The 20,004-nt window shown below is 32.5% G+C and overlaps 1 protein-coding gene across 1 annotated transcript in view; it reads left to right on the top strand.

Annotated features, from left to right (window-relative positions):
• Positions 1–20,004, top strand: part of nAChRalpha7 (nicotinic Acetylcholine Receptor alpha7) — a 530,333-nt gene that overhangs the window by 450,690 nt on the left and 59,639 nt on the right. The window contains exon 7 of the mRNA XM_072546893.1: positions 4,329–4,720. Within this exon, the coding sequence (XP_072402994.1) occupies positions 4,329–4,720 (392 nt within the window). The remainder of the gene's footprint in view (positions 1–4,328; positions 4,721–20,004) is intronic.

The following is a 20,004-nucleotide window of genomic DNA, read 5'->3' as shown; positions in this document are numbered from 1 at the left end:
GGATCTTGCTATTTCAATTCGGATCTTAATCTCTACGTCTGTGTCCCACGTGCCACTTATCATTTACTGTATATCCCAGATATTTAAATCGGTGTACTCTTTCAATACGTTCGGCTTCAATATTCAGGTCGATATGTTAAATGTTCTTTTTACTAATCACCATAAATTTAGTTTTCTTTCTATTGATCTTCAGTCCAAATTGGTTGCCAGTTGTATTTACTCTATTTAGCACCATCTGTAAATTTTCGATGTTATCGGCCAGTATAACAGTATCATCTGCATATCGAAAAATTACTTATTGGTACGCCATTAATCTTGATGCCCTCGTTGTACTCTTCCTAATAAATTTATTAGGGAACTTTAAAACTATAATTTGCGAGAACAAAAGCTTTAACTTACTAAGATGATTTACTTTTTTTCATCTGTATTTATATTAGTATATAACATATATTGTTGTACACTATTTTTGTTTTATATTTATATTTTTGTACACTATGGTCCAAAAACTTATGGAGAGAATAGATAAAATGTTAGATCTTCTCATAACGATGCTATCAAAATTTAACTTTGACTTTAACTTTTTAAATGAATTGTTCAACCCTAAAATTAAAATTGGATATTGGAACGCAAACGGTCTTAAAAACCATAGTGGGGAGATTAAGGCATTTATTAAATTAAATAATCTCGACGGTCTATGAAGCTGATATGACAAACAAGAGCCATTTTAGTATGCCAAATTTCTGCACCTATGTCACACCACACCCAATGGGAAAAGGTCATGGTGGAACTGCATTAATCATTAGAAGTAACATAAAACATCATGAAATAAAGTATGTAAAATCAATATTTAGGCAACCTCGATATCTGTAGCACTCAGCAAGGGATACATAACGATGTCAGTTGCATATTGTCCTACTGGTAAAATACTAATTAAAGAGGACCATTTTTCTAGATATTTCAATGGGCTTGGTCATCACTTCATTGTATCAGGTGACCGTAATGCAAAACATATAAGATGGGGTTCAAGATTATTAACAACATACGGAAGAAAACTTATTAAAAGTTTAAATGACAATAATTTGACTCCAATTTTTACTGGACAACCAACTTACTTGTCTACAGATAGAAATAAAATACCCGATCTCATCGACCTTGCTATCGTAAACAGAATTAATAATAACTTTTTAAATATTAAACCTTTCGTTGATCTTTCTTCGGACCATTCTCCCATATTTATTAATGTGATGGAACATGTATATAATACAAATAAATACCCGACATTTTCAAATCATAAAACATAATGATAATTATTCACCATATCCATATTATATAAAACTCTTAATCAACGAAATCTAAGAAAACAGTGGAAAACTTCCAGATCTCCTGAGGACAACACTCAACTGAATAGAGCTACTCGCTTTCTTAAAAGAGAACGACACGTATACACAGATTAAGGCATAAATAAATTTCTTAAAAATCTCACCGCGACGGATGACACAAATTACTCTATTTGAAAACTCTCTAAGAAACTTAAACATCAGATTAAGCATGATGGTCCCATTAGAAAGAAGGATAGTGATTGGGTCAAGGCCGATACCGATAAAGCACAAGCATTCGCTAATCATCTCAGCCTAGATTTTCAACCTCACTACAGAACTATCTCAATGGAACAAGAATTCATTCATGAGAACTTAGATGCACCCTACCAGTTGTCACCTCCTACAGAAAATATCAAAATGAAATTAAAATTTACTAAAAAATCCCAATATTTAAAAGCAGGGTAAAATTTAATATCGGGAAAAATCTGCAAAAATTTACCTAAAGACAGATTTCGGTTGGTTATGTACATATTTGTATTGTTCTTGTAGTTCATTTGGTCGTATAAATAATCTAATAGCTAATAGATATGTTCTTAATGATGTACTCTTGGATTCGGTTACTGAGATTCGAGATTTGGGTATATTGGATTGTGCATTGACATTTAGAAGCCATTTTCTTAAAATTAAGGAAACAGGATTTTGTAATCTTGGTTTTATTTATCGTAACAGTCATGATCTCTCACCTATTATATTTAAATTATTGTATTGCTCTCTGGTACGCTTAGGTCTTGAATACTGCTCTGTTGTTTGGTCCCCATTTCATCAAGTCTGCATTGGTGAATTGGAGAGCGTTCAAAGGAATTTTCTTAAATCTTTAACTTTTAAAGCACATATTAATATAAGAAATTCTAAAAATTATTTCATAGATTACTCTATAATAATGTCTCAATTTAACATTGCTACATTGAAGAACCGCAGGTTGAGAGCTGATATGTTATTTTTGTTTAAAATTGTAAACAAGGTTGTTAATTGTCCCCCGTTTTTAGCCAATGTACACTTAAACGTAATACATAAAACTCGACACACTGCACTCTTTTTTATTCCTTTTCATAGGACTGATTATGCTCGTCATTTTCCCTTGTCAAGAATGCTCAGCTCTTTTAATGACCTCCTCCTATTGGATCCATTCTGTCCAAACAATAATCTTTTCAAAAGGCAACTTAGGAATCTAATTATTAATCTAAATATGTGATATATTTTTTTAACTTTTGCGATTTGATATACTGTTTTAATGTACAAATTTTTACTGTTTAATTGTTTCTTTGTTATTGTTTTGATATTTATTGTACATGATGTTTACTTTTTAGTATTTGTTGTATTTTATTGTAATTGGTTCTACCATTGAAATAAATAAATAAATAAATAAATATTTAACGCTATACTAAAGTTTGTAATTTATTTTCCGTTTCAATGGAAAATGGCAGAAATTATTTTAATACCGAAACCAAATAAAAATCTAGACGATTTATCATCCTTTTGTCCAATCAGTTTGCTTCCCATTATCTCTAAGATATTTGAACTCCTTCAAAGAATGAAGTCTATAATCGACAGACAAAAGTTAATACTGGTTTATCAGTTTGGGTTCAGGCAACAATATGGAACAGTTGAGCAGGTACATAGGGTTGCCAAAGTAGCAAGATATGCAATTGAAAAGAAAGGATATTGCACTGCAGTCTTTTTGAATGTCTAACAAATATTTGATAAAGTATGGCATGATGGGTTCTATCAAAAATAAAAGCTCATTATCTCATCAATCGATACTTCCAGGTCAGATAAAATGAAGCAGTATCAAACATATCTCCAATTCTACCGGGAGTACCTAAGGGTAGTATATTGGAACCAACTTTATACCTTACTCCATACGGCAGATATCAGCGCAAAAGTAAACAGCACAATTGCAACCTACGCAGAAGATACTGTAATAATGGCTTCTAGCTGTGTTACTGTTAGAGCATGCCAAAATTTACAAATTCATTTAAATGATCTGGAGAAATGGTTAAAACTGTGGCAAGTTAAAGTAAGTAGCAACAAATCAGCTCATATATCATTTACTTTACGTAGGAAGAGTGTACTAACTGACGTGTAAACAATACCAAAATACCAAAAAAAAAGTGATGGTAAATACTTAAGAGTACATTTTGACAGCCGACTAAATTGGGGAAAGAACATCTGGACAAAGCAACTACAACTAGGATTAATATACAGGAAAATATATTAGTTCAAGAACCAAAAATCTAAATTAAGTCTAAATAATAAATTATTACTGCGTAAATGTATTCTAAAGTCAGTTTGGACTTACGGTATACAGATATGGAGTACAGCATCTAATTCTCATTTACTGAAACTTCAGCATTTCCAATGTAAAGTTTTGAGACATATTACCAATGCACCGTGGTATGTGCCCAATTTGGTTATACATTAAAACCTTCAGATCCAAAACATTAAACCCAGCGTTCTCTCACTTAGTGGCACTGACAAAAATAGACTACTGAACCATCCAAATACGCTTGCTCAAGACCTACTTAAGCGAACGAGGAGAGAAGACTAAATCGCCGTGACGCCTTAGGCCTTACTATACCTTTAAATACATAAACGTATATTGTACTATTTTATATTTAACTGTGTGTGCATTTTAACTATGCTATTTGTGAAGTGTTTCAATTTATATTTCAAATTTATATTTCAAATATTTATATGTATTGGAAATTTATCTCAAAAGATTTTTGTCACTGGACGGATTTCCCCTGTGTTAATTACGTGCTAAACTTGATTGATGTTTTTTTTATTTTTAGAAACAGATTACAATAAATAGATTTAGTAGATGATAACAATAAACCATGTCTCATGCGTAAATGCAAATATTAATTGTATTATAACAAATTTGGCTAGATTGAATTTGAAGAATGGAAACATATAATAGGAAGATCTAATCTGGTGTTTTTGTTTCAGGGGTACCAGGAAAAAGAAACGAAATCTACTACAAATGTTGCCCCGAGCCATATATCGACATAACATTCTTCATTCTGATCCGAAGGCGCACACTTTACTACTTCTTCAACCTTATAGTACCTTGCGTTTTAATAGCATCCATGGCAGTTCTTGGTTTTACTTTGCCTCCGGATTCGGGAGAAAAGCTCTCACTCGGAGTCACTATTCTACTCTCTCTTACAGTATTTTTGAACATGGTGGCTGAAACTATGCCTGCTACATCGGATGCCGTACCACTGCTTGGAACATATTTTAATTGCATTATGTTTATGGTAGCATCATCTGTCGTTTCTACCATCCTTATTCTCAACTACCATCACCGAAACGCTGATACCCATGAGATGTCACAGTGGGTAAGTTTTAATGCATAATTAATATTATGAATTACAAAACATTTTTCATCGACAGTATTTATAATATTATAATACTATAATTATAATTATAATATGTAAGTTCGGATTTAGCAATAGATTGGGTACTGCTTCCAGTAATGAAAGCTATTCAATAGAATTTTTAAATAAGAAACGATTTGAAAAAAATAAAATAATATTATTAATCAATGACACCTCATCAATACTAGTCCAGGACCAGATTACATACCTATGCTTTTTCTACAGAAACTACCACTAGTAGCATAAAAACTATTATTGCAACTTTTCGATTTTACTTATATGGATAAATAAGGTATTCCTACAAATATGACACTCGTCAATTATAGTTCGAATATATAAACCTTGTAAACCTAAATTTATATAACTAGAAATATAGATCAATCTCTCTCACGAATGCAATGTGTAAGTTGCTAGAAAAGGTCATTGCCAATCGACTTATGTGGTATATTTTACATAAACATCTTATTTTACCCGAACAAAGTGGATTTACCAGCAAAAAGTGGGGAGCAGATCAAAATACACTATTACATTTATATAAATCTTTAGTTAGATCCAAACTCGACTATGGTGCGATAGTTTATTCATCAAGCAAAGTATCAGTATTGAAAACCTTAGAAACTGTTTAAAACACAGCTCTACGAATAGCTACAGGTGCGTTTCGAACGACACCAGTTGAAAGTTTACAATGCTTAACAGGAGAACCACCCCTAAGTTTACGATGCAGATACCTTTCTCTCTCATATGCTGTTAAAATAGCTAGTAATAAAGAACACCCTACTTATACCAATACGTTCACAGATCGATTTCAAGACACTTTCTCTACAACAAGACTAGATCCACCATTTTACGAAAGAGTTAGAAGAAACCTTCATGACCTACATCTTAAATTTCCTGAAATTCTCCCAACAAATTTCCTAACTTCTTCACCTTGGTTAATACCAATTCCCAAGATTAATACTAACCTTATTATATATAAAAAACGTGAGCCTATAACAGACCTGATCAAACAATCATTCTTAATAGAAACGGAAACTTATAAAAATCACTATAAGATATACACTGATGCATCCAAATCTTCAGACGATGTTGGTGCAGCCATCCTCACACCCAATACATCCTTAAAATTTAAATTTAATCCCTTTACTTTGTCATACACTGCAGAGTTGTTTGCAATATTACTTATGTTGTTAGCACTTATCCACATAAAAGAGTATAAACAGTCCCCGTCTCTCATAATAACCGATTCACTAAGCTCACTTCACACTATCAAACGTTTATATACCAATAATCCAATTGCCTCACATATTAAATCAGAAATATAGATTTTAAATAATAATAAGATCACTGTTGACTTCGTGTTTGTTCCATCTCATTCAGGTATACAAGGAAATGAAGAAGCAGATGAAATAGCCCGCTTAGCATCCTTCAGCCAGGACTCCATTCTTATTAATGAGGTTTTTTCAGATGACTTCAAGTCAGAAATAAAATATAAAGTGTTAAGTGCGTGGCAAAATAAGTGTAGTGCATCACAAAATAAACTCAAGGAAATCAAACAATTAGTGAAACCGTGGCTCCAACCCACAGCGAATAGACACGACCAAGTGAGAATAACGGTTGCGACTAGGACACAGTAACTTTACACATAAATACCTCTTTACGCAAACTGTGTCGCCAATGTGTAAAAATTGTCAAGTTACACTCTCCGTGAAGCATATACTAACTCAGTGCAAAACATATGAAGCAGCAAGAAAGAAGCACACTATCCCAAATAATATAAAGGAAGCCTTAGGATCCTTAGATCCTTAGAAGTCTTAATTTTTTCTAACTTTACCTGTATTATATTTTTTAGGTCGCTAATAACCCTGGTGGTTACAGCTTAAATAAATAAAAAAAAAAGAAGATTTAGTAAAAATAGATCAATATTAGATAATTTGATGTATGATATTCTAACTACACTCCACAATTGAAAAATTTACGGTAACATGTTTGCTTTTATTGCAAACTTTCTACAGAAACGATATTTCCAAATTCGAATCAATGACCATTTGTCTGAATCTAAATTACAGGAAAATGAAATTCCACAGAGCTCGAATCTAAGCGTAGCGCTATTTTAAACTTAGAACTTTAAACATTGCTCACAACTTTGGATACTCTTCAGAGTTCAGCCGTTAGACTTGCTCTTGGGGCATATTTCACCAGTATTGTGGACAGTGTACTATGTGAAGCTGAAGAGCAACCCTTAAACCTAAGAAGAAAATACTTAACTCTGTCGTATGTCTCGACCATAAAATCAAAACCTAAAAATCCATCACTCCATCATGCACTGGCTAACAGATTGCAGAAAGTGTATCAAAAATAAATAGGGGTCCTGAACCTTTCTATAAATGAGCTAATAAATACTTATTTGATTTTCATTGAACTACCTCCTATTTATCCTACCTGTGAAATAAATTATCCTACCAGTAAGTAAACTTACTGCACATGACAAAAATAACGTAATTCCCAACTTTTTGTTTAACTCACTTTCTCTAAATTGTCACACGATACAAAAATTACCACCTTATATACACGGACGCTTCTCAGACCATAAATAGAGTAGGAGCGTGCTTTTTGACATCACATGAATATTCCATGTTTAAATTGTCTCCTAAAAAAGGTATTTTAACAAGAGAACTATTTGCCATAATTAAGGCACTAACTTTTTCTAGAAAAAAACTTACCAAATCTCTTATAATATCTGATTCACTTAGCTATCCTTCATCAATTTCTCACGTTTATCCCTCTCATTTAACATTACAGCAGATTAGACTAATTTTATACCGTATATACCAAAACAATTTGGCAGTAGAATTCCTCTGGATAGCGTCACACATTGGAATAAGTAACGAAAAGGCAGATAGTCTAGCTAGATCCGCAGTAACCAGTACAGCCACTTTAGTGGAACATCTAACGGTGTAGATTTGAAACCCTAATTAAAAGCAAAATTGCACGATGTTTGGCAAAGTCAATGGAATAGAAGCAACACTAAATTGATAGATTGATAGAAAGCATCACTTCTATTCTTGCTGAAATGTACGGCGCTGCAAAAAAATTAATCTATATACCGATCCGAAACTTTGTGTATGAACTCCATACTGCGTCAAAATGCCGAAAATGGGGAAAAAGTTTTCCGAACGTGCTCTCTACGAATATTTTTGTACAGGTCATTATTTTTGTATTACCTACCTAAGTTATAAATGCTGTACAAATATGTAAAAAGTCTCCCCCCCTCCCTTGGTAAGTTTATCTTACCTATGACTAACCTGTACCGCTAAGAATTGATGGCATAGTTTCTAAAGTTGTTATCACATATTGAAGTATTGTTTTATATGTGATTTGTGTAAAATGATCCATTAAAAATCTCCCATGGGCTTGTAGTCTATTACTATCAAGCACGTGAACTAAAAGAGTACCGAGCAAGATTTGCTTTTTAGTTTTGTCTTTCTTCCCTACAAAACTAACAGCACAATGTGATATTAAGAAGAATTTTGTCCAATTATCAATGCCCCTGGACCATTTTCTATGGACGACTGACTACTGAAACAATTTCTGTCGAAGTAAAATCAGCAATTATGAAGTTGACTATTACATTTACTACATTTAAAGGTTTTTGGGGGCAATTTGACTGAATGGTAAACCTGATTAAAATACTTCAAACAGAAGTATCTCTCTGTCAGAGATTTTTAAAAAACAACGAACGCTGGTTACATAGTACTGTTGCATACTGCTTGCTAAATCTGTTTGGTAAGCAATTTATCTTCAGCATCTAACTGATTTTTAGTTTTCAGAGGAACCAAAAGGTTAACTGAGTCTTCTAGTTCATTTCTAAGTTCCGTCAATTTTTCCTTACATTTATCACTGTGGGGAGGTCTCTTTTCATATTATTTCGTCACTAAGTGTGAAAAAATGGGAGAATGGTCCGAATTCATATTCCCGGCCTCCTCAGCGCTCAAGAAATTAGAGGCAATATTCCTAGTTATAAAAAAGTCAATTAGGTTAGGAATTTTATTCTGATCCGTTGGCCAATAGGTTGACTTTCCAGTCGATACTACTTTACCGTTCAGTTGTCTGTAGGATTTTGCGAGATCTCTTCATTAGTGGTGATTAATCTTGATACCCATGCAGAAGTTCAAAAATTTGTGTACAAATCTGACTGTATTTTATGTTTTGGCGGGCAATAAACCTATTAAAACGACCATAATTTTTGTTGATACAAAATATTGTTACTGTTGTTACTTTTAGTTTATATATTATACACCATATAAACTGTAGACTGAATAGTAGTTGCTATTCTATATCATATTCATAGTATTTCTTTGTTTTAAATTTTGTGGATATTACCCCTACGTGTTTTCGGTGTGTGTGTCTCTAGCCTTCCTCTCAATATTTTATATGCGGTATTAAGTCAGATAGCCGCTCTTTTATTATCAGTTTTTTTAATCTCTTTTTTATACGTTATAATAATATTCCACTTTCTCCAATCCACGAGCTAGTTTTCTGTCTCCAAAATTGAACCAGATACATAAATTTTTTTGAAGTATTTTAATATACCACGTCACTCTTAAAATTCGACAACATGAAAAGAATCATTAATAGCCTTGACTCACAGCCCAACAAAAAAAATTGTCTTGCTGCTGAGAAAAATCAACTGATTTTGGTTAATTAATCTCTGCTGATTCCAAAAATACAAACGTTTTCTTTGTATCAGCTCTAGTTTTCGAGATATAACATAATCATTAAATACTTAAATAAATATTCTTACAGTACTGTATATTCCACCACTATACAAACAACAAATTCTAAGACAAATGCATATTAATGACTTCTAATTAAAGTAGTTGTGCGTAAGTAAATAGTATTTTCTCTGAAATGGCCTTAATAAATTTGTATAAAGTCGACTAAATTCCATTGTAAAATTTAGTTTAAACTTAAGTTTGGTTGCAAGAGTTTGTTTTTGACAACTGGAAACCATGGCTTCTACACGCAGGCAGCAGGCGTTGTTGTGTGAATAACCCGGACGTTTTTTGCTACATAATGTGGCGAGTACATTATAAAGGAAAGTAGGAAACCAGTTTGTGATTTTATAAAAAGAGCATATTAAGCCTATTTTAGTGTAACATGTAATGTGCAAAACAACTTGTCTTAAAAACTTGCGACAGTGGACGAAAGGACAACGAAAATGTTTAAAGTTTGGTGTTCCAATGGTATGGAGGGAACCAAAAAATCATTTTGACGATTGCTATTTCTGTTTTGTAAATATAAAGGGCATTTCTGAACCAAGTTCAAGTTTAAGACCAATTCTGTATCAGCTTGAGCAGATACCCATTCCAATATTTAGCAGTCTACCTACGTTACCGAGGATAATGTCAAAAAATCTTTTGCTTTTTTATCTCAGGAAGATGATATAGTTTTGTGTAATAATATTAAAGGAATGTTAGAAAAAATGGGTGTATCGGAGTATACACCAGATCACTGGCGTCTTTTTATCGACAGTTCCAAATGAAGTTTAAAGTGTGGTCTTCTACATAACGGCAACAAATATAGAAGTATAATCAACATCAGTGGGCGATTTGTGTTGATTTTAAGATGTCAGGTAAACTTTCTCCTGAGACAATAAGGTGGCTATACAAAATATCCTTTTTTCCTGTATCTTTGGGATAGCAAGGCTAAGGAGCAGAAGTAAACCGCGTTCTAGAGATGCTTTAGTTCAAGGTGAAGCTAACGTAGTTAAGAATTCTGTAAAGGCCCTAGACCAGAACCGTCCTTGTTTTGAATACTGTTCCAGCAAATTCCCTGCACTTAGTAAAGAAAAATTGAAAGCCGGAATATTTTATGGGTCTCAGATACGAGAACTTATAACAGATATAACAGAATGTAATGCATGGTACTCTTTTGTGAAAGTTGTGGAAAATTTTCTTGGAAACAATAAATCGGAAAATTACCGGGATATAGGGGAAGAAATGATCAACAATTTTAACAAACACGGTTGTCATATAAGCATTAAAATTCATTACCTCTACAGCCAATTAGACCGTTTCCCAGAAAATCTTGGTGACCTTAATAAGGAACAAGGGGAACGCTTCCACCAAGATATTAAAACGATGTAAAACACAGATATCAGGGGAGATAAAACACTCACATGATGGTGGGTTACTGCTGGAATCTTCAAAGGAACCGTCATTTTAAAGCCTTTAAAAGAAAAAAAAAGTTTTAGGCGACGCAAAATAACAGATTTGTGCTGCGATGCTGGTTAGGTTAGATGAAAACTTAAATTTTTTTGGCAGATATGTGTGATGATTTTTGTAAGTATATTGTCGTACAATAAATATCTTACTTCTTATTCGTGTTTTGTTTATTTGATGCGTAGCAGTACTACATATATGTAGGTAGTGCTGCGTTAAATTACCCTATATGTTAGAAATGTGATCTGTTGTCGTAGTTTCTGAAAACGATCTGATGGAGCAAATCTGGTGACATTTTTGGATTCAGAAGACCCAAATTACACAACGTAGATCCAACAGTAAAAATATTTGCAGCAGCACACTGTGTGTTTACCAGTGTTATCGATATCACATATTCTTGTAGAAATGTGAAGGTTTTACTAAGGAGACTTACATGATAAAATACGTTAACGTTTGGGATGCGAGAGAAAACAAAAGTTTCAAAAACAATATAGAAATTGGATTACAAAATTATAATATCATCGATTATAAAAAAACAATTTTCATTATTTCAAATAAACCAACAATGTTACGAATAAATTAAAGTCGCAAGAAAATGGTAAATAGGTGAATGAATTTATTCCAAGCAACGTTTACAGGATAAACGAAAAATGTGTAAAGCCTTCTGCATTGTATAAATTTGTACAATACGTATAGCGAGCGATACATTTTCAGGTCTTCTATTTAACTCATTAATCAAACAATTGAGTAGTTTGTTTCCAAGATAAATATCCACTGTACATGTTCATGAATGGCAATTGCAAACAGCGTATGCTTCCTTAATAAGGCAAACTCGTGGCCTTAGATTTTGTTAACGTTGGAACTGGGCCAACTGAGGTCCCCAATAAATCAACAAATTATGATATATAGCTTCGGTGGAGTACAGCGATTAAATTTTAAAGCAATTGGCATAATTTTCGGCAATCAATATACCGACACAATATACAGATATCAATTTCTAGTATTAGGTAATCAATTGGTAGGTATACTGACGGCAATATAAGAACAAAAAAATAGGAACTCACTTTTCAGCCTCTTGTGTAATTATAGCAAGCCTTAGTTTTAAATATATTTGCGATATTCTCTTTTCAATAACCTCAGCTGTTCCTTTTTTTATGATAATTTTCTATATCTTCCAAATGTATATTTTGTTCTTTGTGGTTAGTTTTTCATAACCTACAAATACCAAGTTTCTTATTTGCTTTTATTGCTTAGCTATTTATCTTAGATCCCTTTATCTATCTCTTTCCTGCGATGTTATTCCTTATCGATTCTCGGCATCCAGAGCAACCACCTTGGTTTTAAATCTTCTGAGAATGAAATTCTCTACTTTCTGTTTTACATTTTCTCTTCACATATTCCCATCTCTTCTTTAACCCTAGAAAGGTGGACTATCGTAAATTTGACGACGCTCCTCGGTTTTCGCCGCAGTTCGGGTGCAGTCGCGTAACCTCTGCCCATACACTTCTCAGTAGCTGTTTCTTTAGTCTTGATTTAACAGGCGGTGAGTGCGTTTCTCCACTACTGTATTTATGTATTAGATTTTTTGAGGGCACGTCGTCAATTTTACGAAAGTCCACCTTCTACGTTAGTTTTTTTCTCTCAAGTTTATTTGGACGCCGGTGACGTTTTTGGTAAGTCATTATCTAATTCTTTTTTATATTTGTAGTAAATATTATTTTATTTAATTGTAGCACTATGTCATCACGAAAACCTTTAACGGCAAGTGAAATAAACGATGAAATACAGCGTATAATGAATGGTGAAGATAGTGAGCAGGAACCTTTTGAAGATAGTGGAAGTGACTGGGAGTTAGAAGAAGATGCTTTGGAGTTTGAATCGGACGATTCAGATGAAGAAGATGACTCTAAAAATAGTGATAATTACAAAATTTTCCAGCCATCCAGTGTATCCAGTTCATCTGTAAATTTAATGGATGCAGATATAAAAGCAATAGTGGTGGAAAGCGAAAAATCTACAGAAGAAGTACCTGGAACATCAGGTGAGAACTCCACTGTTTCTCAGTTTATTGTAAATCCGGGAAAGGCTCTAAAAGGTAAAAACGGGCATAAGTGGTCAAACAAAATACCTTCATTGTCAAAAAGAACGGCAGCTAGAAATATTATTCATTTTATAGCTGGTCCCAAAGGAAATGCCAAAAACTACACAAAAGTTGAAGAATATTTCTTACATTTTTTTTCAGAGGATATATTATGTCGTACTCTGTTACACTCAAATACTGAAATTACAAGACAATCTAAAAAATATGCCAGTCGTCCTAATATTTCTGACATGAGTAAAAATGAGCTACAAGCTTTATTGGCAATTTTGATAATGTCTGCAGCAAATAAAGACAGTCATCTATCTGTGAAATATATGTTTGACAGTAATATATCAGGAAAATTTTATCAGGCTTGCATGAGTGGTCAGCGTTTTAAATATCTCATAAACTGTCTTAGGTTTGATGAAAAAGAAACACGAAAAGAAAGGCAGCAAGATGATCCTTTTGCGCATATACGCGAAATATGGGACATTTTTATTACCACCTGCAGAGAATCATATACACCTTCATCCTATTTGACTATTGATGAACAGTTAGTAGGATTTCGAGGACGTTGCCCTTTTCGAATGTATTTACCTGATAAACCTAATTCGTATGGTCCCAAAATCGTAATGATGTGTGACAGCTCTTCGAAATATATGATCGATGCTATTCCTTATTTAGGCAAGAAAACCAATACAAATGGTTTGCCGTTGGGTACATATTTTGTAAAGGAACTTACAAAATCAGTTCATGGTAGTAACAGAAATATTACCATGGACAACTGGTTTACATCAGTTAGCTTAGCAGAGGAGTTATTAAAAGATCAGTACAAACTGACAATTATCGGAACTCTTCGCAAAAATAAAAGAGAAATTCCACAGGAATTGTTAAATGTAAAGAACAGAGTCCCCAATACATCTATGTTTTGTTTTGATAAAAGAAAGACATTGGTATCATATATGCCAAAGAAAAATAAGGTAGTTTTACTTCTTTCAACACTTCACGAAGGTGCTGATGTTTCCAAAATAAATGGCAAACCCACTATAATAACTGATTATAATGGAACAAAAGGCGGAGTGGATACATTTGATCAAATGTGTTCGAATATGAATGCGGGTCGTAAAACGAGGAGATGGCCTTTGTGTATCTTCTATAATATGATAAATATTGCAAGTATTAACTCGTATGTTATTTACACCACAAACACATTAAAAGCAAACAGAACAGTTTTATCCAGATACGAATATATGGTTGAATTGGCTCGTCATCTCGCCGAACCCTGGCTGAGAGAACGATTGTGTATTCCAACTTTACGTCGAAATCTTAAGCAAAATATTAAAGATGTCCTCAAAATTTCCGAAGAAGTTGAACGTCCGTTACCTGAAAAAAAGAAACGCAAGGCATGTTTCCATTGTCCGAGTAAAAAGAGGCGCATGACTACCACATATTGCAACCAATGCCATCACGCTATATGTGGCGAACACCGAGGTAATATATGTACAATGTGTGCAAACGAGTAGTGTACATCGACTTTATTTATATGTGTACCACTTACTAATACTTACATTTTTTCTAATTTATTGTAATAAAAGTGTTTATAATTATATTTGTATTTTTTTTTCAATTTTTTGTTAGATGTCGTAAAAATTACGATAGTCCACCATAACTGTCAGTAAATAATAGTCCACCTTTCTAGGGTTAATAAATATGTTATTTTTTCTTTATTCTTTACCTTATTTACTTAGTCTGTTTTCAAGTGCAGTGAGTTTTCTTTCCATATCTTATGTTTCCTTGTAGTCAAGGCGGGATCTGTTTTGGATTGGACATTTTCCATAGGAAGCTATTTTTTTGCTGGAATCCCTTCAGGATGTGCCCAATATCGATAATCACGATATGCGCCAGTCGCAAATTCTGTGCTAAATTTTTTTTTTAACAAAATCTAAAAACAATTGAAAATTTCTCATCTTTTTGCTCCTATCTTCGTTTATAATTCGGAAAATATTGATCCTAGAGAAAAAATTATAGGAAGTTAAAAGTTTGGTTATTCAATTTTACACAATACTTCGTTAGCTAGAAATTGAAAATTTAATGTTTATTGTTGAAAAAATAGCAATAATTGGAAAAAAAGTACAAAAAAATGAAGTTAATCCTTTAAATGTTTTCGACTTTCTAAACTTGACTTACAAACTCCATATTCCGCCTAGAAAAACCTTTTAATATGTTTAAAATGTGTGCTTAATTTTGTTAAGATCGGTCGGATAGGTTTTGCATAATAATTTTGCAATCCAGCCTACTGGAAAAAAACCGCAAATTTTTAAATTTATGGCAGGCCCTAAATAAGGCCCTCAGATAGTTGCAAATTTTTTTACACATAAAGAAAGGCTCAAACTTTCAAACGCTTTTTGTAAAATTCAAATCGGTTTACTAGGAGAGCCTAGAATTTTTTTTAAAGTTTTAAACATTTTTTATATATATTAGGCTTATAAACAAATTGAATAACTTTACGAGCTTTAAACATTTCAATTTCAAAATGTATACACTTAAAGAACATTAAAAGACGCTTCTTTAAAAAAAAGATACATTCGGCTTCATGGTTGCCGAGATATTGAAGGTCAAAGTTGGCATACATTTGCGGTGTAACCATAAGTGATATAGGGCTCGTTTTTAAACAAATAGCCTCGTCTTGTCAAGTACTTTTTATATCAAAAGTTTTACGTAGACAGACAGACAAATGGCAACATATATATCATTAGAAACCTAATAGAAAAAAGCATAGATACGGGGAAAAAACTAGTATTAGCATTCATAGACCTAAGAGCAGCATTTGACACGATAGAAAGACATATTATAGGGAAATGCTTGACTAAAATAAACGTACCTAATGCATTGATAAAAATTATAGAAAGTACTTACAAAGAGGTAAAAGGAAGGGTACAAATAACAGGGGAAAGATCGGAAGCATTTGCTATTCATAATAGTAATGAACGAATTGATAAGAAACACTAGAGACAGAACTAATCAACTACAGACAATAATAGGTTACCGTATATTACAACCGGTAACAATAGATTCCTTAATGTATGCAGACGACATAGTACTAACAGCAGATTCCGAGAATAAAATGCAGAAACTAATGGATATATGGGTAGAGCAAATAGAAGAACTTAAAATGGAGATAAACGAGGAAAAAAGTAAGATAATGATAATCAGCGGCAAAGGAGATAAGGAAGGTAATCAAATAAAGATAAAATGTAAAAACTCAGAATTGGAAATAGTAACAACTTACGAATACCTGGGAAGTATAGTAACTAATTATGGAAAAATAGACTGGGAAATAACAAATAGAGCAAAGAAATCAAACAAGTTATATTATGCGTTAGCCCCAATAATAGGAAAAAGAGAACTTGCACGAGAAACAAGAATAAAAATATATAACACAATAGTGATACCGACTGTGCTCTATGCAAGTGAAAACTGGACAATTCTGGAAAAACATAAGAGCAGGATAAACGCAATGGAGATGAGACATCTAAGAAGGATAGTTGGAAAGACAAAATGGGATAGATTAAGCAACGAGACTATTAGGAGAATGGCCAACTAGGAACCGATAATGAACAAAATAGCAAAGAGACAAATGAACTGGTATGGGCATCTGATGAGGATGCAATCCAATAGAATAACAAGAAAAATTTATGAAGCAAAAAACATCGGAAAAAGAAAAAGAGGCAGACCAAGAAAAAAATGGATACGGCACGTAGTAGAGGCGGGAAAACTTCTCTAGCGATGATTGAATATATATTTTAAATAAGGTCGGAAATAGACAACATCCTTGATTCGTTTAATTGATATCTAAAATAACTTCAATTTGTTTTATTGTTGTGTAATATGCAGCTTTTTTCTGTTCTGTAATTTACGTTTATTCCTTTCACCACAGCAAAATCGAGAATATCTGGAATTTTTGCAGAGTCTGCCGGCTAGTATATTGGCTGTCTTGTGGATACTATATTTAGGTTATCTATTCTTTTGTTCTGTTGATAGCAACTCTCCTCACAACAAGTACTGACATACACTTCGTCTAACGACTAGCAACCCCAGTGGAGTCTTACGTTGCCATGTAATCAATTCCTTTTGTAACTTAAACATCATAGTTTTTAATTATCAAAAATGTAAGTCAAAGTTAATCAAACAATATTTAAAGGGTTTTTACCCATATATTTAGTGGCTTCAAACATGTGCATCCATGATGATGGAATAGTTATTACTAGACTTCGGCAAATATGCAAATAAAAATGTAGAAAATATGCGCATAAATATGCACGTGTTTACCCGAAAATATGCAAATATTTTACAAAATATGCATACAAATAAATAAAAAAATCGTAAAATAGTAACAATTTTATTTAAAAAAAAAAGTGTACATAACTAAATATTTCCTACTATTCATTAAGATTTACATTTATTTTAAGTAACTACATCATTTTTAAGTATGAATAAACTTATTTAGAATTATGGTAACAATAAATGACCAAGTGGTGTTCAAAATTTTCTAACAAAAACTTGTGGCTTCTGTCTGAGTACATATATTTATATATGGAAAAACTTCGTTCAACATCAACTGATGTAACGGGAGCAACTAACCAAAACATTTGATTCTAAATTAATTGTTTCCGAAATATTTCCAGCTAGAACACTGACTACTTCAGAAAGAATATGGTAACCTTTATTTTTTTCTATAGTAGCTTCAAATTTTTTTAAAATATCTTTTCCAATATTACCTCTAACGTTCCGACAACATGACGCAAATTCTTTTATTAATGCTGTACTTTCGAACAATGACAGTTTTGGTGATTCTAACTGAGTAATTGTTTTTTGAACAAAACTAAAATTTGATTTTATAAATGAAAGTTCTTGTTGAAGCAAGTTACTCTGAAAAGTTTGTTTAGAATCCAAAAGAGATTGGAAACTTTCATCTGTTAACGTATCAATTATGTTCTTTATTTTAACAAAATGATCTGCATAAAAATTAGCTGCTTCTAACCATGTTCCCCATCGCGTTAAAATAGGTTGTGGTGGAAGAGGAATGTTAGGTAGCATTTCTTTATAAAGTTGAATTCTTATAGGAGATTTAAGAAATACTTTTTTGACACTGGATATCATGGTATTTACAAGAGGAAACTTTTTTCGTATTTCCTCTGCAACTCTGTTTAATCCATGCGCTACACAAGTAACATGTATTAAATCTGGGAAAAATATTTTTAAATTTTGTCCTGCTTTCACCATATAAGGAGCAGCATCCGATAAAATAAGCAGTAATTTATTAGAAGGAATAGTTGTCGGAAGAAAAAAAGTTGCTAATGTTTCTTGTATAAAACGCGAAATTGTTAAAGCATTTGTTTTCTCAAGTTGCTGGCATGAAATAAGATGAGATTTTGGTAAGGTATCTTCTTTAAGAACACCAATCAATAAATGAGCAATATACTTTCCTGAGGAATCAGTGGTTTCGTCTACAGATATGTAAAAATAATTATCTGCAATTTCTTCCTTAATATTAATTAACACCGACGAGTATAGCCCGTTCACATTATTTCTTCTTAGAGACCGATCACTTGGAACATTAAGTTTGCAATATTTTTTTAGAAACGAACTAAAATTTACATTTGCTAATTTTGAAAGCGGTATGTTTGCAGACACTAATGCGCGACACAAGTCTTCATTAAAAGTTTCTTGCTCATCTAATTTTTTTGAAGTAGATTGGAAACATCTAGCCATTGAAGTTTGATGTTTTCCTCCTATTTTTCCTTTTTTTGCAATGTGTGAAGCAGTTCTCACATGTTGGTCTATCTGAAATTTCTTCTCACATGCTATCTATAAATAAAAATAAAAACCTTTATTTTAACCCAACCTTTAAAATATAAAAATATACAAGGTGTTTTTGGTTAATCAAATAACTGGTTTGGAAAAAAAAACACTCGCTAAGTGTTTTAAATGCAGTATTAATCCACAAATTAGTTTTTGTTACTAACCATTAGTACATCGTATAACTTATTTTAAAATTCAACAAAAGTTTTTTTTTTGTTAATTCAATTACAATAAAAATAATTGTGTTTTAGAATAGCTGACTTCATAAAAAAAGTAAAGGTGAAAAATTTTTCTAAATACACACCATTGTATTGTACCATGGACAATTTTTTCTCACTAAAGGAATCTATTTTTCATTTAAAAACAACCTACGAGTACTAAATTTCAAGTAAATACGTTTATTGGTTTTAAAGTTATTGTTGTTATTAACTAAAAGAATTTAATTTTTTTTAATTTTAACACCCTGTATCTCAAAAAGTAAATAAGTTTGACCCCTCATTAACTATATCGTTTTGTTCAATTTTTCGAGAAGTATCTACAGTCAAACGTTGTACGTGTCATTTGGAAACACCCTGTATGTATGAAATATTAGATATTTAATAGAAAATATTAGATACTTACAATTTTGCCACAGACTGAACAGTAGATTTTTCCCATATCCATAGACAGCTCTTTATAAGGTTTAATCCAAGTTGAAGCACTGGTTGTTTTAGGCATTATAAAATCACAATCTTCCTTTTTGTTACGCACAACGAGTGTTTACGCTTTGAATATCAAAACAAAAATGATTTACAAATCTGATCATCAAATTAGAAATGTTTAGGTACCTAATTCAATAAACTGGGAGATTTTGGAAAATCCCTAAATTAGGAACAAAACTATTAGCCGTTTACCTGCTGTTAAGATACAATAAATTGTAGACAGATTTGGGGATTAGATCATAAAATGCAAATGAGCGAACCCTTAGCGATTATCCAATAACTGAATGCCTCAGTGACCGAGACTTTCTAAGAATGTTGAGGGCTACTTAAATTGATCTTCTTTGAAATTGTAAATGTTTTGTACCTGTAGAGATTACGTAC

The sequence above is a fragment of the Diabrotica undecimpunctata genome, chromosome 10 (assembly GCF_040954645.1).
Source record: "Diabrotica undecimpunctata isolate CICGRU chromosome 10, icDiaUnde3, whole genome shotgun sequence".
Lineage (NCBI taxonomy): Eukaryota > Metazoa > Arthropoda > Insecta > Coleoptera > Chrysomelidae > Diabrotica > Diabrotica undecimpunctata.
This window is presented reverse-complemented; position numbering and strand designations above follow the sequence as displayed.